At 38.7% G+C, this 23,684-nt stretch overlaps 1 protein-coding gene across 2 annotated transcripts in view; it reads left to right on the forward strand.

Moving 5' to 3' along the window:
- Positions 1 to 22,523, forward strand: part of PPP3CA (protein phosphatase 3 catalytic subunit alpha) — a 194,966-nt gene extending 172,443 nt beyond the window's left edge. The window contains exons 10-14 of one of the 2 annotated variants that reach the window (XM_086464760.1): positions 2,546 to 2,620; positions 11,608 to 11,692; positions 16,211 to 16,308; positions 19,037 to 19,066; positions 22,311 to 22,523. In XM_086464760.1, the coding sequence (XP_086320886.1) occupies positions 2,546 to 2,620; positions 11,608 to 11,692; positions 16,211 to 16,308; positions 19,037 to 19,066; positions 22,311 to 22,504 (482 nt within the window). In that variant the 3' untranslated portion in view covers positions 22,505 to 22,523. The remainder of the gene's footprint in view (positions 1 to 2,545; positions 2,621 to 11,607; positions 11,693 to 16,210; positions 16,309 to 19,036; positions 19,067 to 22,310) is intronic. The other variant, XM_086464759.1, reaches the window with a different exon arrangement.
- Positions 22,524 to 23,684: the final 1,161 nt, after the last annotated feature.

Below are 23,684 nucleotides of genomic sequence, written 5' to 3' on the forward strand. Positions count from 1 at the left end.
AACACCTCCAGGGATGGTGACTCCACCACTTCCCTGGGCAACCTATTCTAATGTTTGACCACTCTTTCAGTAAAGAAATTTTTCCTAATGTCTAGTCTAAACTTCCCCTGGTGCAACTTGAGGCCATTTCCTGTTGTCCTATCGCTTGTGACTTGGGAGAAGAGATCGACACCCACCTCACTACAACCTCCTTTCCAGGTAGTTGTAGAAAGCGACAAGGTCTCCATCCGTACACAGCTGGCCTTTCTGATAAGATGATGGGGGGTTGCTTTTCCACCAGCAAACACAGAGCTGGTGATGCAAAGACCCAGTCTGGTTAACTGTTCCTGGGGAAAGTAGAGAGATGGCAGGAAGAAGGAAAACCTGCTCCTCAGCCCCTTCTCTGCCCAGGGTGTAGAGTGCCTCATTGCTGGCAAGAAGACTCTAAAGAACATAAATGATGTTCTATTGAAACAGGATGCTCTTGATGTTGCCTGAAGACAACTTCATGCTATGAATGGCAAGCACACAAAAGGCATGAAAACACTTTGGTCTAACATATTAAATTAATACATAATGCGAACTGCTTAAACCCCAAGTCATTTTATTCAGGGCCTGAGATGAAGCTTGCTTTGATCCATCCATTATAGTGTATTGCTGCAACAGCAATTGCTGCCAGAAAACTATAATAAACTCTTACAAGCTGCTTGGAATAACAGTTCTCTCTTAATAGGCAACTGGAAATACAGCCAGCTGTGGCTCTTACCTGCAGTCATGACGAGCTTTGTTTTCAGCTACTCTTTTGTACAAGGAAAGCCACTGTTGAGACGCCCGAGGTCTCTGTGAACAAAACAGATAGACAATGAAATAGGGATTAACAAAGAATAGACAGCTGTTTCCACTAATGGAGACATTACATAATCCACACTGACGCGTGTTGTAGACTCTTGTGAAGCAAATAAAACGCGTCCATTTTTCTCAGAGGTAAACTCAGACAGGCCATTTTTATGATGGACTTGTTCTCCATACATGTTGCAATCCTGTAAGATGTTCTGGAAGATCATTTTTTTTCAGAGGCTTCCCATCAGTGGCCGCCTCAGCTGGGGCTGCAGGATACACGGTCAGGTTTGTTGAGGTTCTGAGACCATGGACACTCCTCCTTTTTTTTTTTTTTTTTTTTTTTTTCTTTTTTTCCCTCCCCCCTCATTCATGTCTTCCCAGTGGTCATTCTTACCAACTGCTTGGAAACTTTAGAGCCTGGAGAAGTGAAATCGGTGTTTTCCTTTTCTCTGCGAAACAAAACTCATGGATGTAAGAGTTGATGTTCTACGCAGCTTTTTATTTATTTCCTTTTTTTTTTGCTAGATTTTTTTCCCTGAAAGGCCAACCAAGGTAGGAAGCTGTTAGTTTCACTGGTCATTGTTAATGTGGAAAGTCTTTCCACTAATACTGTCAAAGGAAAATATTAAATCCTTCACTAATGTAGGAAAAGTATAGCTTTGTCCCACCCTTGTAATGTTCCAAGCCATCATACTTGTCACAGATGAGGACTTTAATAACCTCTTGATTAAAAAGTTTAAAGTTCCAACCTGTCTAGCTAGTGCAAGACTACACATGCCTGGTAACCCTTTTAATGATGCTTACTGCATGTAGATGTAGTGGAGTTTTCTCAATCTGCTAATGATTTTGCATTTTACCTAATAACTTTGGCCTTTTTGAACTCTAAATTACGTTTTCTTGGTTGTGATTTTTGCTGGTTTGTTTTTTTGTTGAGTTTTTTTTTGTTGTTGGGTTTTTTGGGCTATTCTTACTCTATGTGCTCTCTGATTGGTGGCTCACTGTTGCCTTTCAATAAAGAGCTGGGACCAGGTTAGGGGTAGCCTGAGGCTGACCCTTCTGTGCCCAAGTTGCAAGTAAGCAAGCTGGATATATTCTGAATTTACTGATAATAAGATTTCTATTGAATATAGAATAGTCCCAGCTGGAAGAGTCCTAGAATGATCATCTTTGCCCTGGATTTCAAGGGACACTGCCCCTTTGTGGACAACTTACAAGGGTTAATGTTTTGTTGAACTGAAAGAACAGTGTCCAAAACATGGATACATAAATAAATAAATATTCTGTGATCCCTCTTGCTCTAACTTTTTCAATTGGGATGTTGTTCCATTTGCTGAGCAGGGAAATCAAATCCTACTGCAATGTAGCAGCAAGAGGAGAGCGGTCAGTTCTGGGTGAAAGGCAAAAATATATCAAGGGGAAGAAAAAAAAGTTACCTAGTTTATTGACAATTGCAGAAATAGAGATCGTAAACACATTAATTTTTTGAGGTCTCTTTGTTGTGGTGTTCTTTGTATTTGGAAAATTTTTTATGGAAACCTGTATGTTTTATTAACTATACAAGGCACTTCAAGCTTATAATATTACATGCATAAAACAAGGTCGTGTGGTATAAAAATCAGTGCTGTTTCTGTACTGAATTTTCATTGACAGTACTACAGCTAGAGTTTGCTCTCTGACAGACCAGGGAAGCTTAACACCAACATTTTGCATTTCTTTTCCATTTTAGTGACAGAGATGCTGGTAAACGTGTTGAACATCTGCTCAGATGATGAGTTGGGGACAGAGGAAGATGGGTTTGATGGTAAGAGCCTCCTGCCCTTAGTTGAGATTGTTTTCCTTGAAACTACTTTGAAAGTTTTTTTACTAACCCTGGGATAATTTTCTGAGTTCCGTTTAAGTTCTGTGCTGCTGAAAGCAACTGTTGAGCTAGACTCCAGTGGGTTTGCTTACTGCATGCTTTGGAAAGAATTAAGGTGTCTTCTGCCCTGTTCTAACCCTTTCCTTAGTCTCACTCATTTGGTCAAAAAAAAAATGTATTCCTCTGTGAAATCTGGGTTGTGTTGTCACGAAGGGGTCAGATGTTGATATCATGCATAAGATCACAGGGATTCCCATAGAAAGTTTAATTATGTCAATGAAATTATCTTCCTACAGTGAAATAAGCTTCCTGCAGAGCTCCTTACAAAACATTGGTACTGCAGCTTTGGAAGTCTTGCACTTGCAATATTTCATTAGCCACCTCTTTTAATGCACTTGTGTATCTAAAAGGCTTTAAGAAGCAATAGAATCAACAAAAATAAATGTGCAAACACAGAGAATGTCCCAACCTGACATTTCTGCTAAGAAGAAAGGAATGGTCATTTATGTTGTTGTTTGGGTTGGACTTCATGTGATGATAAGTTGCCATGTACCTATTGGTTTGACTGGAAATGACACTTTATATCTTCAATTTGGGGATTCTTAGAAGTCAGTTTATTGTATTAGACATTATTTTCTGTTATGCTGTGCAAGAGTAAATTGCAAGTCTCCAGAATGTCCCTTGACGATTGAGCAAAACTGAAAAAAATCCGATGCATCCCTAATGTTCTTACTATGAATACTTTCAGTGTTTTTTAAAAAAAAACAAACAAACAAAAAAACCAAAACCAAAACTCTAGGAAAATGACAGACATATTAAAAACTTAAAAAAGAACCTGGAAAAATCTAGCACTACCGAATATTCTCAAGGTGTTTTATAGGTAGAATGAATGAACAGGGAGAATGAAGAACTTTCAAGACAAATATTTAATAATGAAATAATAAATAATGAAACTTCTCTCTCAAAGTCTTTATTTTTAATTTTTGGAAGAGGAAGCTAGTTAACCGTTTTTGACAAATATTTCCTTTGCGATGGAGAAGAAGGGTATGGATGATAGCACTTTGATTTTATTCTGAAAAGCCGGATGGATTCCCTGTTCAGCATCTGCCATGGAGTGTGGACGTGAACAATTATCTTGCAGGACTTGGGACAAAAGCTGAATTTGCTGAAACCAGTAATCAGTGAAGAAAACACCTGTTTGAATATTGTGCCCAATTTTTTTTCTCATGAAATTTAAATAAGTAGCTACTGTGTAATTAAAGCAGCGTGTGAAACAGCACGGAGGCATACAATGAGTAAAAACTGTGTCAAATTAAATACAGTAGCAACAAAACCATGTGCTTAAAATCCTTGGCTCAAGAAAGCACTTGAGCACGGGCTGAAATCCCACTGAATGCAGTGCGAAAGCAAGGGCTTTATGGGAAGGATTTTTAAATTAATTCAGCATTGGCCTAATGTTAAAGTTGTACTATAAACTTCCATTGAGCATAGATAGGCCGATGTCTGTAGCCCTTTACTAAAATTTTAGTGTGTCAGCGTTCCCATGCCTAAGTTCCAGTTCAGGAGCCCATTTTCAAAAGCAGAGTCAGAAGTGATGAACGTTAGGGGTCTTTGGGAACAGCAGCCCTCTCCGGCTACAAGGAGGTCTCTGCATCTACTGCAGGTTTTCTGGGAGGAGAGTGAACCTCCCTCTGTCTCCCAGGGAGTTTTACTGCAGCACTCCTTCAGACACGGAGTTTGCAGCATTGCAGGTGCCTAAGCAGGGAGACAGGCTGAAATCCTTTGGGCTTGCATGTGTGTGTACTGCATAATGATATCTAACAGCGTTAAAGTTTCCAGATGAGGAATAATTAAACCAGTCCTGGTACTGCAATGCTAATACTGTTGTCTAAATCTGCTTTCATTTTTTTCTGTATAAATGATTTCTCTGTGTCAAACAGTATGTTACGGAAGATAATAGAAATGTTGTTGTCTTTAGCATGTGTAGCTACAACCAGAACTGGCATATGTTCATGTCTGCTTTCCCAGATAATCCCCTTAGAGATATAAAATGGGATCTGTGGCGCTGGTGCTGCAGCTTGCTGTGGGTGCACACTTGTACCTCCAGCCCGCTGGAAGCAGTGGGCTTGTGGAGATCGTACACATGGAAGAGACTGAAGGATTCGGGCATAAAAGTAAATTTGAGTGTTGATTTAAATTTATATAGAGGCTGATGTCTTTAATGATTTCCTGGTGGGTTCTGATTTATCTGTACAACAAAGGAAAACCCTCTTTTTCTCAGAGGCAGTTGAGTTCCCTCTATTTTCTTCCTTTTATTCCTTAGAGCCTTGCCTTTTGAGGGAGAAACTACAAGATGTATTTCATTTGTGTCCTTGATGAAGCAGACTACTTATCTGTTGGGTTTTTTTTAATTTTTAACTGGATTTTATTTTTATCCAGTTAATTATTAACTGGAATTATTATCGGCTTAAAACTGTTTCTGTAAGGGCTATATATTGACAGTCTTGTCATGGTTCAACATTTCCACTATTCTTCTTCAATAATTTCTGTCCAGCTTTGTTGGAGGACTGCAGCAGTACAGTCCTGTTCACCCATTGACACTTTTCTTGTATTTCCCCTAGAAAGAAACACCTGATATCTGCAACAGCAGATGCATTTTGTTTGATGGAATGATTCTTTAAAATCATCATTTATTTTTATATCATCAGTAGTTTTCAGGGCTCGCTGCTGATTTCCTTTCTCTCCTTGCAGTTTGAACATGCCCTGACCTGGGTTCCCACATGTAATGAGAATGATCCATCACTATGGTTTGCACTGATCATTCATTTGATTCATTTATTACCTTCTCTTACACTTTCTTGCCCTCTGTCTTCCCCTCTCACTTCCCCCTTCAAAACAAAGCCCCGTCAGTATTGCCTGACCTCACTGCATGGTGTTCTTGTGAGTCCTGTTATTATTATTATTTCTGGGTCATGCATGTTGCATCTAGCCATGAGCAGGATGCTCAACAGCATGTATTCCTTTTTTTTTTTTTTTTTTTTCCCCCTCCCCCCCCCCCCTTTTTTTTTTCCTTTTCCCCACCTGCTTAAGGAAACACATCGTGGGTATCTGATCAATTTGTTGTAGGCAGTTTCTGTGTATGCTTAGTGGGAGAAAGGGTAAATAGCAATTGTAGTGCCCTTTGTCCCATATGTCCCTGCTGGCCTATATTGGCCTTTTGGTTTCACTTGCTTTAAAAATGAGAGGATATGATAGGTCAAGTTTTCTTATCACACACATATCTCTGTTAGTTTCCTCTTGCTGTACTTTCTCTTTCCTGTTTGCTATGGTGGTTGCAATATAATCTGATCCAGCAAAAAATGTTTTGTGTGAACATTAGCTCATGTGCTGTATGGTTTGTGCATCAAACATATCGCTTAGCAATAGGAGCTGCAAATACTTCTACCTAGCCAGCATATAGAGTCCTGTTAGTTTAATTAGCAGCATTTCTGGCCTCATGTGTTTGATTGAAAAAACTAAGCTGCTAATTAAAAGTGTGCAATAATGTAATAGACAACTTGACACGGATGCACTGCTTGCTTTGTAAGCATTGCTATCATGATTTGGCATAAAGATGCTCCCAAATTACCTGCATTAATTTTTGTATTGCCTTCAACATTGTAGCTCAGAGCCTTCTCATGGAAAAGCTGTTGTCACAGTTCTAGCTGCAGCATTTATTCCTTGGTTGGAATACAGCTTCCCCAGTACAGTGCTGTAGTCCAAGCCTAAAGAGAACTACCAAGTCAAACGTTTCTGTGATCAAAACCTGGTTCTGCTGTGAACAGTGGCGCATGGAGTTTGCCACAGCTCTTCAGTGCAATAAACTGTGCCTGGGGCAAGCTCTGCTCTGACTAACACAGAGACTGATTGAGCAAAAGCAAATGCCTTGTCATTAGGTCTATTACTTACTAGTGCCTTGGTAAGGGTGTTCATGATACTACCTGAGCAGATGAGAGATTCTTAGCTTTAGAATGAGTTATTTTTTAACTAGGAGAGAAATTGAGTGCTTTTCCCACAGGTTGGTTTGGTGTTCGTCTAAACCAGAAAGGTTGGGCTGCAGTGTATACCTGCTCTCTGTAAGCTGGTAGCAGAGGGGCATTTTAATGTGATCTTTTTATTTATTTATTCATTCATTTATTTGGCCAGGTATGCTTGTTTCCATGCTGAAACCATGTTTCATGTGAACCATACTACGGCACGTTGCTGTGCTCTGCCTCTGGACCAACCTAGCAGCATGCACTAGGGAACTGGTGCCCCCAAAACACATGTCATGGTGCAGTTGTGACTGGGCACTGAGTGCTGCACTTGTCTTGCTCTCAAAAATAGTTGATTTTAAAATGCAATACCTTGTATCATGATGGTCTTTGGATTTGATAACTGTAATCTGCTGGACCATTTGAACAAACGCGTGTGAGCCGTGGATGGCACAGATTTTGGTAGAAGCAACAGACATGTCTATGATAGTCAGCTATTCTTTCAGATATCAGATGAAAATAAACTGGAAGAATTGGCTTGATACCTCTAAGAAAAGAGTTGTTATCAGGCAGGCGCATCTCAAATAAACTCGGGGGATTGCTTTTGAGAAGTGATGGAGCCTTACCAAAGCAGCTGCAGTAATGTAGGAGAAAGTATGTGTCCAAGGGGCGGTAACACCAAGGCTAAGCTTCCCTGCCAGTCTTCTGCTTGCATGTTGGTTTCCTGCAAAACCTACTAACAAGGCTTTAAGCTGAAAAGGTTGGGGTTTTTTCCATTTTTTCCCTATTGTTCTCAATCTGTTTCTTTCCTTTTGGAAGTTCCCTGCCTAATTTGTTTCTTTTCTGTTTTTCAGACTTTACTTAAACATTGTGTTTCCATTGATGTTCTCAAATGTTCTGTATTATTTTTTTATTTTCATTCTACAAACATCACTGATCTTTTTCTTTCCCCCCCTTTGGAATTCATAAGAAGATCCCATTTGTGCACAGAAGAAAGGTATTAAATAAGTTGGAAGGCTTAAGTTTCTTTAATTTTCTTAGCACTTAATTAGATAATATATATTAGGATACCAGTGAGAGATTTGGGGTTGGCTTTTTTGCTCAGTAGTGTTTTCTATCTGTTCAATCCTACATCTGGGAATATTTTCAGAGTTTATAATCTTTTTTTTTCCAGTGTTATTCTTCTTAAACTGAAGGTCTAAATTACATTTCACGTATTCCTACACATCCAGCTTGCAATATCTGTATTTGGATGCTACAAATCCAAAATCCAATAGAACTTGTTAAATTACTGAAGTAAGATTTGAAGCTATTGTTCTACCTCCCAAATAATTTTTCCACTCCAATTTTAAACATGGCTGTCTTTATGATTTTATTTTTAAGTTCCTTCATGCAGGTAGGGTTTGTTTAGATACTGAAAGAAAAGTAAAAACTTAAGAGGATATGTTTGCAAAGGCTAAAACTTAACCCTTTTACCCATACCCAGTTTTCAGGTTATGACCCACTTAAATTCACTTAAGTGTATGCTTAAGTGTAGCCAAAGTAATTCATAAGGATTTGCAGTAATACTGAATTTCAGAATACTAAACTGCAGTATTCACACTTGAAATGTGAGCCTAAGGTTTATGTATAAATAGTTAGGAAATCCAAATACTATAACAGGTTAGTGGTATTCAATCAAAACTAACAGGGCAATAAAACATTGTGAATATCAGGTGTGTTATTTAGCAAATAATGTTTTTAAAAAAAGAAATAGGATAAATAAAATCATTACTAATATTTAGTAAACATAGAATATTTTCAGTCATTTTCACATCTGTTACAAATTAGGAAATTCAGTGGAGACTAAAATCTTTTAAGTGTATTTTTTAGTAACCCTTTATGTGTATTGATGAGAAACAAAATACTCCCTTTGAGCCTGTTGTGTTTTATGATTAAGTATTTTTTTCCTTTCTTATTTTATATTTAAGCATAGGGCATTGTATTTCACTTTGGTCATAACTTATATTTCCAATTTTCAGTTCTCAACTCTTCTGGAAGTTAAGCAGTGTCTGAAAAAGGTCAAATATACTTATAAGACCTACTAGAACAGTGTGGGTTTGTAATAAACAAGTAGGGGTAGTGACACTTGGGAGGGGACACGATGACAAATTGTGCTTAAGTGCTTTCCGGGTGAAAAAGGCTAAAACCATGTCTTGTGTATCTTGAGAGTTAAAATTCAGTGAGATTGTAGCAATTGAGGCAGGAATATACACCCTCTATTTCCTGAAGAATCCAGCTGAATCATTGCTGTTTAATTTAAATTTTTCATTAAGCTGTTGAGAATATATTATATTTCATTCAGTTACAGCTGAATTACAGCTGTTTCTACTGCTCTTTGTTGTCTTAAGGCATTTATGCCTAGGATTTTATATCTTTATGCTTTTATCCTCATATTTTTATGTCTTTTCTTTATATTTTTATCTTTATAGGTGGGAGATTTGAAAGCCATCAGTCTAAGCATAGTTTCTTTCAGTTTGAACTTCAAGATACAGGCACACAATTTCAAGACTGTCTAGGAGGACAACTAGAAATGCCTGGAAATAATGCATTAATGCCTGCCCCAAAAGATGGATGCATGCAAAAGTAGCATGCATGATTGTAAGACATCTAGTTTATGCTCCTCAGCAGATGTATGAACATATCCCAGTACATAAGCATACAGTTACCCACATTTGAGCATACAGATTGTTGTAGCTGTGAGCACATTCGAGGAGGCTCGTGTGGACCCCTTTGTACGCGGGCTGGTCAGGGACACACGACCCCACAAGCAGCTCTGTAGGGTTCCCTGTGTGTGGCTCTCAAGCTCCCGCTTTATCAGTCTCACTCCGTGCTCTGTTTGGGGTTAAACTTGATCTTGGCAATGTTAAAAGTTCAGTGAGATTCATCCTGAGTTTTTCTGTCATTATCTGTGATATTTGTTCTTACAGTTACTTAGCTTTATTTTGGACAGCTCTTGGATTTGTGAGTTGAATTTATTTTCAGTTTTGAAAGGTTTTTTTGCAAAGGTTGGCTTTTTGAAATTCAAGCACAGGAAAAAAAAACGTACATCCTTTTCACATCTTCTAAAATGCCAGAGCATCAGCCAGGCCACATAGACATCTAGAAAATAACATAAAGCAATGCTTGCGGTTCCAGCTGTGGTCTCAAACTGTTACAAGTTTAATTGTAATTGAGAAATCTGCAGTAGGAAAGGTGACAGTGCCTCATAGTATTGCCACGGGGCTGCTATCAACAGAGATGCATGGGGAAAACTGAAACTGTGAGAATTACTGCACAGCCAGCTGCCAGAAGCCACCCATTGAATCTCCTGCATGGCAGCATTAGACCTCTCCAGCACTGCCCAGAGTGGCTGGGACCACACAGAGGAAAAGAAGCGTGTGAAACGCTGGTGCTGCTGAAGCAGATGGGCCTTTTGCCCTTGAGTTCAGCAGAGCCCACATTTTGTTATGAGCACTTTTGGCTGAAGTACAGCAGAGGAAGGTCTGCACAGCAAGGCCCCATGGCTGTGTCTTCTGCAGCTTTTCACCTCTTGCATCCATCACCCATGTTTGGCAGCGCCTTGCTCCTCTGTCCGGTGCCTGCAGACAGCTGTCTCTGCTGCTGCCTCATCTCCCTGGGGCTGTCCCCTCTGCTGCCTTAACCGCCTCCCTCATTTTTGGCTCTTTCTCCTATTTTAGCTTCCATGATGGACTCCACCTTATAAAATGGATCAATTTGCTAGGAATTGAAAATAGAAATTTTCATCTTTCCTGGAATCCTGGAGCAGTGAAGAAGGAAGCGTTATTGTGATATGTAGTAGTTTTCAGGTTTCACTCTTGAACCTCGAGGCAGGAGTTGTCAGGCAGCATCCACACAAGCCAAGGTTACCTGTCATTCAGAAACCTTTGGGAGAAGTCTTCATGATGTATGTGGCTATGATTCTGAGAATTAAATTAAACTGGTTTACTTAGTATAACATGGCATTTTCTTGGGGATGTGGGGGATCCTTATTAAAAGAAATTCCTCATCCTGATAACTTAGTACTGTTTGCTTTTCCCATTCAGGTGGTTCTTTCTTGGATGCACAGATACTATTCTAGGTTTTGTTGATATCCAAATAATAAGTACACATGCAAACTTAGCTGAACTGTAGTCTCTCTCCCAGCATACGGTCTTTTTAAGGCAGATTATTGTGTGAGTTCCCAAATTTCAGAGTAATTGTAATTTTGTAAACTGGCCATAGCAGTGATAAGAAGGAAGTTGCTCTATGGAACTCTCTTAACCACTGCCAGCCAACATAATCCCTTCCATTTCGTGCTAGTTTTCAGGACTCTGCCTTTAGGTTTTATAACCATTTGAATACTTTTTGACTAGGGATGGGAAAACCCTAAGTGGACCCTCTTGGCCTTAATCACTTTTTTTAGAAAATTAAGTGAAACATAAGTGGTTTTCACTTATAATCTATTAATCTATTTCATAATCTTATTTTAACTCCATTGTTGTTTAACTTTTAACTTTTTGTTTTATTTTGTTTTGGCACTGTTCATGTTGAATATCTTTCTAGCATTTCAACTGTTTTCTAAGAAACATGTTTTCAAAAGCATATGGTCTGAAAATTTTTTGAAATGGAAATTTAGCTTACATTGAAAAAGCATGCCGCTTTAATGTGTAGCAGGACAAGGATCACATTTCTAAAGGTACTAATAACTAGGTTGTTCAAAAGTGATCAGTCTTCAGCTGTAAATAACAAAAAAAAATAGTACTTTTGGTTTTTAATACAAATGTGACTTCGTTTGGCAAACTGTGGCATTAATACGGTGTTTCTTGTATTTAGAGCTCAGAATAATTATGCATTGTTTACAAATCTCTATACCTGTTTTTAATGTGTTTTCCATAGGAGCAACAGCTGCTGCTCGAAAGGAGGTTATAAGGAACAAGATAAGAGCAATAGGAAAAATGGCTAGAGTTTTCTCAGTGTTAAGGTAAGGGTTTGTCCTGTTTCAGATACTTTTAATATTAAAGGACATCTTTGAACAATTACTTAGATCACTCTACTATTAATCAAACAGCAAATTTGCTATTTTAGTATACCACCTCACTGAGCTTTACTGGAACCTTTTAAAGATTCTTTTATACAATACTGCTGTTTATTATGGCTCTGAATAATCTTCCTCAGGGCTTTTGTTGAACATAAAACGGACAAACAAACAGAAGACATCATCAAAGAAAATAACAATTGCTGGTTTTTTAAAGACTTTTGCTCACCGGGTTAATTAACTCTTAGCCACTGTGAGGCGGGAGTTAAATGTGGAGAAAGGCTATATTCAACATAATGGCTCATTAAAAAGGAAGCCAACTGTCCCACTTTGTCACCCACAGTTGTTGCTACAGCCATGAGAAAAGATGATTAAAGATGAAAGCATAGGGTCATTTAACTGAAAATCCAGGAAATCATTGTGCAGACAACAACTCGTTACCTTGGGCGGCACTCCCCCAAACACATGAACATGAGTAACTAACTGCTACCCAGTGTTTAGAACTCTGCATTTGATGTCTCTGCGCAGAAAAGAAAACATGCTGTACTGTGCTAAAGTCTAAATATAGAAAATACAGTTTTCCTGCCCTTTCAGCGGAGGGATTTTTTTCTCAGGAAATTGTATGTAGCTCTGCTGTAGTCAGTTTATGGCTATTATGGTTAGTGCAAAATCAAGGATTTTTTTTAAAAACATACTGGTATGTTTGTATGATTGGTATAAAAAGAAGAAATAAAAATAGTTGAAGAATACACTCTTAATTTCAGATGAAAATCTCAAACTTGCTTGTTTTGAGACTCTTCTGCAGCATGGAAGCGGTGGGCAGGTTGTCACTGGGGCTTGGCATGGACACAGCAGTTCGCCCACATGTTGCAGATTGCAGCAGTATAGCTTTAAATAGCATACTGGGATGGAGGACTTTGTACCTGGGGTTCCCAAAATGTTATACGTGAATTACTAGTGATGCACAAGCTACTTTGAAGTGATACCTATTAAAAAAAAAAAAAAAGAAAAGCTGGCATCATGCCTTTTCTCTAAACAAGATGGGGGAGCAATCAGATGTTTCCGCCTGCTCCTCTGTACCAAGTCTGGCAGAGAGCCTGGATCTGACTTTGCCACCACCTTCATAAAACAGCACGATTATATTTCTCTGATGATAGTTGAGCAAACAAAGTTTGAGAAACCTGGCTTTCTCCCATAACCTTGAACTGCAGCTTCTGTATCTGCTGTGTTTTGTTGTGGAGCACCTTTTGAAATACAGGATTAATTCAACAGAAATGTTAATATGCAGAAGGGCCTGAAATTGGATGCTCAGCTGATAGTTATATTTGGGGTCTGATAACTTCCAGATGATTGACATCACTTATGCATCAAAGGCTTTTTCAAAGGAAACTATGGGGCTTTTCAATGGTTTCAGGGATGGAAAAAGGGTACAGGATAATTCTTGCATGTGCCCTGTCTACAGTGATATGCATGAGCCTCATAGCTTAGGGGTTTAGCACCATTTGAAACTTTGAGCCCTCTTAAATTATTTCACAAAAATCAACATCTTAAGGCACTGGTGGAAATCAGTCTTGATCTTTCCCTGAAAAGCGGTCAAATTCATCTCAGAGGTGTTCATGAGACAATTTTTTTACCCCTACCACATGCATCCCAACATCTACAGAAGACCAAAATGGACAGTATCTGGTAGAGGAGAAGCCAGCGGTTCACTCACTGAAGCTGCTGAGCCTTTTACAGTTCTTGGTTACTGGTGGGCTTGAAACTTTGCAGGAGGGACTGAAGGGGAAGTGTATATTTGTGCTCCCTTAGCTTTAACCAGCAAATGCAGTGCATCCTTACTGTGGTCAGAGTAGTCAGCAAATAAACAGGTGCCTCCAATGGGCAGTTTTGCCCACCGGTCTTCGCGGGGGGGAGAGGTTGGTTGGATGAGTGATGTTTTATCCCAGCCACCATTGCCTCTCTGGGAGCACCTCTTCTCTTTTGCTGGGAAAAGCTGATTCTCCTCAGCTAGGTGCCAGGCTTCTAGACAGCAAAGATTACACAAGGTTAATATTGCAATACTGTTCCTATAGAGTAGCTTGCGTTATTTTTTTCTGCCTTGCCAGCACAGTCCACATTTAACACACAAGCGTCTGATAACTGTGTATAACCCTGCAGAGACTGTGGTGACACCATCACCTAAACCGGCCCATTTCAGAAAGCTTTAAAGTAGAGCCACAAAGATGATTAAGGGAGTGGAACATCTCCCTTATGATGAAAGGCTGAGGGAGCTGGGTCTCTTTAGCTTGGAGAAGAGGAGACTGGGGGGTGACCTCATTAATGTTTATAAAGGGTGAGTGTCAGCAGGATGGAGCCGGGCTCTTCTCGGTGATGTCCAATGACAGGACAAGGGGCAATGGGTGCAAGTTGGAGCATAGGAGGTTCCACATTAACATAAGGAAAAACTTTTTGACTGTGAGGGTGACAGAGCACTGGAACAGGCTGCCCAGAGAGGTTGTGGAGTCTCCTTCTCTGGAGACATCCAAAACTCGCCTGGATGCGTTCCTGTGTGACCTACTCTAGGTGGTCCTGCTCTGGCAGGGGGGTTGGACTAGATGATCTTTCGAGGTCCCTTCCAACCCCTAACATTCTGTGATTCTGTGAAGTTCCCGTTTGAACCATTGCTGGTTTATGAAATTTATTTCAGTAATCCTTGAAAAGCATTTCCAAACAATCAGCACCTGATGTGAACACCTCCAAAGGACCTCAGTCAAACATCTCTTGTCTGAGCTGGAATGGCCACTTTCCTCAATGACGTAACCTGAGTGTAAAACTGAGATCATTTCAGCCACTTCAGTTTCAAAATTAGATATCAAAATAGTGTTTTCTTGAGTTTCAAAGGTTATAAATGAGCTTTCCTGAGAATAGTCATCATAGAAAGACTGCCTTAAGCTCAATGAAAGACCTCACAATTCCCTGTCATTGCCTCTCTGCAACTTTGTTTCTTAAGTCTGACTTTTCTTTGGATATATTTAGACAGCAGGAAGGAACACAAAATGTTTAATCAATTTATTTTCCTTTTTTTTAAAGCAGAATTAGATATCAAACAGAAAATAAGGAACATCAAAGGCTGAAAAATCTCAAAATTTCTGTTACAGATGTTTCTTGGGAATGTGCAGTTTAAAGATAATAAAAATACAGTGAATAAACTTAGCATATGAAGGTGAAACTAAAAGGGCCATTGTGGTTTAATTAAAAAAAAAAAAGAGTTTAAATGGACTGAATTGAAAATGCAGATTATGCATTTGCTTGCAGAGGCAAATAGTCAAGAGAAAGCAAAAACTTCGGTGTGTAACTCTTGATGATGAAAATACCATATTAATTCTGGAAATATTTGGCTGTTGCATTAGTTGTAATTGCTTAGGAAACTTGCAGGGAAAATGGTCACAATTTGGTTTTGGTTATTACACAAAGAAAAGTGTGTACAAGGAGAATCATTTTCAGACTGAAAATAGAACTTGAAGAGGCTGTGTAGTAGGTAAACAGGAGTTGTTTGAAATACGTGAGTAATTCAGGGCACGTAGGTCTAAAGAAAATTATAAGTAGTAGGATTGCTGAGAGACAGTTTTGATAGACAACGCCACATTATCCTCAAGTGAATGTGGAACTAAATTCTGTCTTTGTGTTTGCTTCCTCCAGCTTAATGTCATTATATATTTCAAAGTAACGCACTTCAAAATAGGTTTCTCTTGAAGAACTGGGGTCAATTTTGCTGCTGAGAAAGTATGTCATCACAGACAGCATCACAGTGCTCATAGAAAGCTGTACTTAATGGCTTGTCTGGGTAGAGTCACATAAACATGCTACTTGCAATACATTAAAAACTGTATGTATTTGAAGATAGGCAAAAGATATTTAGGTTTCCTAAAACATTTTTCTTGAATCCAGTATCATTTTTAGCATACAAAACTATTAAGAACAGTGCTAGTAAGGGTGGAAGTGCTTATTAATTTTAATGAGCTTTTAGCTGCTTTTTTTAAGTGGCTGATGATCATTAATAAATAATGCACTTGACTGCTAGTGTAGACAAAAGCAAAACAACAATGTAAGTTGATTTTGGACCACACAGCATAAGACGCTTGAATGTGGTGTTGGCAATAACTGCTCCTTTGGTCCTCCTTCTATCAAATTTGTGGGTTTATGTATATATATTCAAATATATGTCATACGTTGTTTCATAGATGCCGGTTACAGTGTTAACTATAGTGGGAGTCTGTGTATGGTGTAGTGTAAAGATGAACCACTTACATAGCAGAGGGGGGAACTGCACGGGTGCTGGTGTTATCACCAGATTTAGTCTATCCTGGTAAGGAGGCTGGAGATAACCAAATCATTACAGAGCAGGTGTAGCTTAAGGAGTCTAAAACATGTTCTGTGTTTAAAAAGAAGACAGCTATTTACTTGGGGTTTTTTTCCCTTCTGCAGAGAAGAGAGTGAAAGTGTGCTGACGCTGAAAGGTTTGACTCCAACAGGAATGCTGCCCAGTGGTGTGCTCTCTGGAGGAAAACAAACACTGCAAAGCGGTAAGCGTATTTGCCTCTGTGTGTCATTATGTGTGAAGAACCCAATTGCTTTTCAACTGCAGAACCCAAGAAAAGTAACTGCAGTCTTCTCAGAAAAAAACAAAGGACAGGATAAAACAGGCAGTTTGTTGTACTGGAGCGTTTGTGAGCAGTTCATGTAAGGCCACTTCTCAAGACTTATTACATACCACTGATTTTCAAAGACAGAGAGGGGGAAAAAAGTCCCTGGAAATCAACTGTTCGGAATGGTACATCAGCATTGCATGTGAAGTGCACTCTTTCCACAGTTTAGAGCATCTTTTGGGGTTTTTGAAGAGCAGCCTTTGATACAAGGAGTACTGAAGGTTCAGCTTAGATAATGACACTCAAACTCTTATTTTATCTGATTTGTTCTTCCTCATAGAGAAGCACTGATGGAAAATAGCTCTAGAATTAGATTTTCTCTCGTAGCAATTCTAGGTGTCAGCATGAGAACAATTTCACTCCAATTTAAGCCCAAGTGAAGGGAGGCTCTTACTAACACCATATTTGCCTTGTACACAAACACAATACAAATTGTCAGTTCAGTTTTATACCAAGTGCTTCTTGTTACAGGAAATCTGTAAGTCTATAGTAGAGCTGTCTTTGATGAAGTACTCCTTTTGGAATAAGGAGCTGCAAAGTATTTAATTTACTACTGTAAGCTCTCCTTGTTTTCTGTGTGTATTGCTGTAAGTATATTGCAGGCACACAAGAATGTCTCTTGCTTATTGAGGTTCTGTTGGCAGTAGATGTAAGAAATAGAAATGCTTTAATACCTTAACACAGTCTCAGCCTCTTGTTTTCCTGTTTCCTTCCTGGCGCATTCTTTCTTTGTATTTTTCCCTTTACTGTCTCTTTTACCTGGAAGATTCAGGTATACGGTGGTAAACCTTCTTTTCCCTGATTTCCCTACCCTTTTTTCTTTTTGATGACTTGTGTGTTATGGACATAGTAACGTTCTGCTTTGAAAATGCTGCAATATGATTCCACAGGATGCCTTTCTTAATGGTGTTGTGGTCTTTACCTAGGTTTTTCTCTGCATAGTCACTTTACATTTATCAGAAAATTAGGTCCAAGGAAACTGCTAATTGTTGCCCTGGAAAAATATTAGGAATTTAAATGAATTTGAGAAAATTGTCTAAAGTTCTTGTTACAATGGCTAAAAGGAAAATCTCCTCATACTGCAGTATTCTGGCTTAGTAAAACATTACTATACACAAGCTTCGGCATTAGTTAACATGTAGTACCCCATTCACCAAATAATCTGAAGTTTACATAGTTTCTGTTAAGTATACATTCATATTACCATATATATTAACAGAAAATATGAGTAGTATGTTCTGTTGTGGAAGTATACATTTTAGTCATTTTTTTTTCTAATGTGTCAGTGCTGGTTTGGATCTGGTTATTCATTTTAATTTCTCATCGTAATTACAGTGTTTTCTTTTAAGTTTGTGTTGGTTTTTTTCCTTGATTTTTGCCATCTCTCTTGCTCTGTAGCATGAGAGGCATAGGCTTACCTTGGTGCATGTGGATTAGCTCCTCTCATTTCCCCATGCAACAAGATAATAGCATAAATATTTCATTATTGATCTCAATCCATATTTAACATCCTAGCTACAAAAAAAAAAAAATTGTTTGGGTTTTATAGAGGACGAAAAAAGATCTTGCGTAGGGGCAAATAAGACAAAAAAGAAGAGGGATTCCTAAAAACTAGGCTGCTTGAGCTGTTCTCTAAACGAGAGAAGTTCTTGAAAATCAAAATATCTTTTGAAATATTTGAGCTGTACCGTTGCTATATTGGATTGCATTTGCTGATTTGCATTAGCTTCTAAATCTCTGAGTATAGAAACAAATTAATGCCAAAGCTGATGAGTAGAATTCAAATGAAATTATGTCTTTAAGAACAATGAATGGTTTCAAAACAGTGGTAACATGGTATTCACGACACTGCAGCAACCACCCAATTACAAACTTTTCTTTCTCTGACCAGGCCTTGTAATTTTGGACATCCAACAACTTTCAATCTTGTATCTGTGTCCATTGATTTAAATAAAATATTAGAAGAATGCTGTTTTCAGAGACCAGGTTGACAAAAAGGACGCTTACAGATGGAGCAGACTGGGCGAGATTGCAAGCAAAGTATGAGCAAACTCTGTCCCATGCTGTGAGGAGCTTTCTTTTAGTCAGGCGAGAGAAAAAAAAAAAAAAAAAAATCAGTCTGAGAAGTTGCATATGTGGCTCTTTTGCCTTGTACTGGAAGCTAATACTTTTCAAGCTGACATCGTAAGTGGTATGAATTTTGTGTGATGGCTTTATGCCATTTTTCATTCTTTTTTGACAGGATAAATCAGACTGCTCTTATTCAAAGCTGGGAGAATTATACAATGACCATTTCAGGTCAGGTGTGCAATATGGAAGACATTTTCATTTTATAGGTCTTTTGAGTCAAAAGAAAACTACTCAAATGTGTCTTTAAAAACTTTTAGTTTGCGAAACTTCTGCTTCAAAACAAACTATAGCTTAATTCAATCTGCATATTATTGTTTTTGTGTAAGCATTTCTCTGTGTGTCTGTTTTGCCAAAATCCAGCACTTACAGTAACATTAGTGTTGTAGCTCCTTTGCTATTCACTGACTTGTTCTTAGAGTTAAAAATCCTCTGCTCATTTATCTCATTCGTTTTGCTACCCCTTTCTTCTCTTCAGCTACTGTTGAGGCTATTGAGGCTGATGAAGGTAAATTGGCCAGTCCCCTTTCTGTTGGTGCCACAACAGATAAGGGCTCTGCTGGGTGTATTCATTTTGCTGTAGCTTGTACAGATTGTGTGGGTGTTGGGCTAACAATTGTGGCTCGGTATTAACCAAAATGTAATTGCTTTAAAGGGGAAAATGTCCTTTGTTTTTGGTTTTTTTTTTCTGTTGATGCTGTTGTGATTTTTTTTCTTTCTGAAAGTTACAGTCACGTTGGAATTGCTGTATGTTGAACTAAGCACTGAGTAATGCCACAAGAGTTGATCAGGGGACTTGGATTTCACAGGATATAACTCGGCAGCAGCTCGTAAATGCTCGTGACACGTAGCTCAGAAGCTGTGTGCTGGAGGCTGGGTCTTGTCTCCACCTCAAACCATCCTCAGCAATCTCTAGTGGAGGAAAACACAGCTTTTTGTAAAGATTTTCTCTTTTTGTTGTATTTTTCCCCCTTTTTCTTTTTGCTTCAGTTTGTTTCCTTTCTTTTAGGTCACTAGTAAAAAATTTTTCTTGATCTTTTGTTACAGTTCAGCATGTTTCTGTTTCTCTTTAAAAGTAAAACAATATGAGACGTTTGTCTGCAAGATGTCGGCTTCCTCTGGTAGTGGCAGTTTACACACTGGATATTTACATTAGAGCAACCATTAACACCAGCACCATTTTAGTGACAAATATGAAGTGACTGGCTGCCTCAGAAGATTTCTGAATGCTTAGTATTGAAAGCTGTGGTGCTTTATTGACAGACCTCTAATTTAACCCTTAAGCAATTTTTAACGCTATAGTTAAACCTAAGTAATCACATATTGCAATGTAGATGCACAATATTCATTCAGCATTATAAAGTTTTGGAAGAAGCATTTTCAGAATTCCCCTTTAAAACAAAATTCTTCAGTTGTATTTTGTTCTTGCCCCTCACAAATTTTCTGTGGGTATTTTTTTTTTTAGTTAATTATAAAAAAAATCTGATGATTGCTGTCCATTGGTAAGATGTGCCCTTTTGGCCAGTTGAATTTGTTTTTGATTTTTTGTAAAGCAGTGAATAAAATTACAGAACAAACAAGTAAGAGAAAATACAACTGCTTTCTAAATAGCAGTGAGTAAGCTGCTATTTATGTTGGAATTATCTATTCCTATTGGCAATCTCTAATCTGCAGTGTGCATTCTTGTTGACAGTTTGGCTGTTTTCTGTGATTTTCTGTGACTATGTGTTGTGTTTTTAGTATAGTATCAATGTAAACTGCTAATACTTGTTGTCTGACCAGCAGCTACAGCAGAGCACCTTCCTCAGTATTACAGACGATAACGTGTCTCCTTGAAATACAATGGATTCAATGTGCCCCCATTCCAGCAGTATGCGCCCTTCAAGTTAATTCTTGATTTGCCATCCTTGCTAGTTAGACACCATAACCGTAGTCATAATGACTAGTCTACATAGACAAAGCTAATGATGGAGAAAAAGTTATGCCCTTTACTAATTGTCCCTCTGCAGTTTGATTCAGGGCCCAATAACACCAGCTGGGCTGTGCTACTGGTAAGCTCCAGGACACAGCAAATGTTTCAGCTTTAACATGGCCATCCATTAAGCTGTTGCTTTAAGGGATTGGCCTGGGTGCTTGTTAGACATCTTCTTTTTTGTGGTAGAAGATAAAGTTAAAAAAAAAAAAAAAGAAACCACAACCCTTGAAAAAACTCACTGTAGGGCCTGTTCTATTTTCACTGCTCCATCCCTGCTCACTTGACTAACCACCGTTATGTTGTTGTTGTTTTTCTGAGTTGAAGAAAATACATGTTAAAACCTGTGCACTTCACAAAGTTCCAATATAATGTTTGTGAAACTGGCTAAGGAACTAAATCCTGAGGCAAACAGGATCTATCCATTTTCTCAGGAGTGGTTGGCAGAAATATCAGCATGAAAATGCATTTCTCGCTCCCCCCAAAATGCAAGGAGTGGTAGATTGGTACCAGGGATGTTCTGGGGTTTGGGGTTTATTCGCTTTTTTTTTAACAGAAGTTACCAGCTTGTCCAGAATGGGGACTGCATATTGAAAGGAGAGCAGGAGTACTTCGGGGTAACGAGAAGATAAAGGGAGGGAAGGAATATTGAATTTGATCTTTGAAACTCCCCTAACATTTTCTCCCCAGGGAGTCTGCAGTTTCCTGGTACTAACACACCATTTCTTCTCTATGGCTTGTTAAGATAGAGGCATAGCAAAAGTGCCAGTTCTGGAAGTGCAGTGCATTGATTTGGTGCAGATAAGAGAAAAACACACAGAAGGCTATGACAAATTATCTATGGAGCTGTGACCTGCTGTTTGCCTACGGTGCTTTTTTCTCTTTTGCTTTAAATCTAAAGATCTTGAACTCTTCAATTAAGGAGGGAAAATAAAATAAAATAAAATAAAAATCACACTGTACAAATACGTTCCCCAGCCTGTGGCTGCCTTCTGATGTCAGTGTGGCCTCATCATTGTCGCTGCTGAAGGGCAGATCAAAAGTCCTCAGGTTCAGTTGGAACTTTGGTCCTTTGTCAGTGCATTTCCAAAGTTAAATTGTACCAATGTGCCAAAATGACAATATCCCTGGTCCTTGTTGCACGAAATCACTGCTATTTCACTCAAGCTGCTTTCTAGAAGTCCAGGGACGTGTCGGGGAGGGTAACTGCCCCAAGCGATCAACAAGCAGCTCACCTGTGTTGGGAACATAAGGCAACCTGTTGTAGGGTCGGCCCAGATCTCCATAGTTTTAATGTATATCCCGCACACTGGCCTCACCATGTCATCGCCATCTGTAACTCACCAGCGCTTTTTCCCCTGGTCTTTGAAAGTCAAATGGGAGTTTTGCCTGATTAAGGATGTTACGGCAAAGCACCATGTCTTTAAGGCTGTAAGTGATGATGATAAATGCTAACTCACTGGCTCATGGCTGTGCCCTAAGCATGGTTTCTAATTGCAAACTGTAGTTTCATGTCAGCTTCTAAGCATTTTAAGCTGAACCCCAGCGGACAACAAAATATTGGAAGTTGATCTTGTTGAAAAAAAAATGGTTGTATTGCAAGAGACGGTGGTGATTAACCCCCAGCTCTTTCTGAGTACGGTAAGGAGTCAGTCATGTTGTCAGATCTTCTCATTGCTGCCTTCACAAAGAAAGACTTCCGCACTCGTTGCTAAGTTGGGTGAAAAGCTGCCAAGAGTTTTACCTTGCTAATTTTACTTTTTAATAATCCTTTATTTAGCTATCAAAGGATTTTCACCCCAGCATAAGATCACTAGCTTCGAAGAGGCCAAAGGCTTAGATCGAATTAATGAGCGAATGCCTCCACGCAGAGACGTGCCATCCGATGCCAACCTTAACTCCATCAACAAGGCAATCTCCACAGAGACTAATGGCACGGACAGCAACGGCAGTAATAGCAGCAATATTCAGTGACCACTGTCTGGGAGGGGGGGGATTGAGCTGCAGGGCGCGATGGGGTTGCTGCACATCAGCAGTGGGATGTTCTTGCCTCTGATAATAGCTTACTTGCTCTGGGGGCCAGGTATTGGATTCAGTTTACAAAAATCATCTATGAAGAGATCGTCAACTTTAATTTGGTGGGAGGGGGGGTGGGGTAGAGACACCTCCTTTGGATATGCCTTTAAAATGCTTGTAGAAAAATGAAAGCTCGTGCTGGTATATATTGCAAAGTTAGAGGAATGAACATGTTTTCCTACTGCATTGGGAACGTCTAGATATGTTACTGAAAGGCCTTTTATTATGTTACTGGACATGAAAACTTTGTTTAATTTCTTACTAACTATTGTACGTTTACAGTTGCAGCACTAAACATGGACAACATCCAAACATTTTTAACAAAATGTACAAACTAAATAAGGACTATTTATTGATAATGTTTTGCTACTCTTGTCAGACAATGGCTATGAAACAAATTAGGCAGTCTTTAAAAATAGGGAAAAAAAAAAAAAGAATGTTGGAAATTTGTTTAAAATGCCAAAAAAAAAAAAAAAAGAGAGAAAGAGAGAGAGAGTGTGAGAGAGAGAGAGAGCGACAGTTTAATTTTGTACAGATTATGCTTACCTCAGGTTTCTTTAGTGTGCTTCAATGCCCTTCTTTAAATATAACACTTATCTTACTAATTTGGCAGCAATTATCCTTTTCTTTGTTTAAAAAAAAAAAACTGGAATAATGATAACATTTATCTTTTTTTGCTGTTTATATTTAGGGGGGTTTGGTTTGGGGGGTTTTCTGGGGTTTTTTTTGGTAAATCAAGTCTTGGTTGTGGCTTGCTGAATTTAAATATTTATGAGTGGTGCATTTTTAAGTATAGTGAACAAGACACCATATTAAGTGCAGTGAAAAGCATCTATATTCTGTAAAAATCTGCCTATGCATGTTTTTTAAGAAAAAATGGCTGTATAGGCCTGTATGGGACTGTAATGCGCTTAGTGGTCTGACTTATACTGGAAATGTATGTATACTGGCGTACTTTATATTCTCTAAAAAAAAATGCTTAATGCCTTTGAAATTTTGTAATCAAAAAAAAGCTTTGAAAAAATCTAAGGGGAGAGTATTCTTAAAGTTTTTAACATAAGCTTGTCAGTGCACATAT

The sequence above is a fragment of the Leptosomus discolor genome, chromosome 4 (assembly GCF_034619465.1).
Source record: "Leptosomus discolor isolate bLepDis1 chromosome 4, bLepDis1.hap2, whole genome shotgun sequence".
Classification (NCBI taxonomy): domain Eukaryota; kingdom Metazoa; phylum Chordata; class Aves; order Leptosomiformes; family Leptosomidae; genus Leptosomus; species Leptosomus discolor.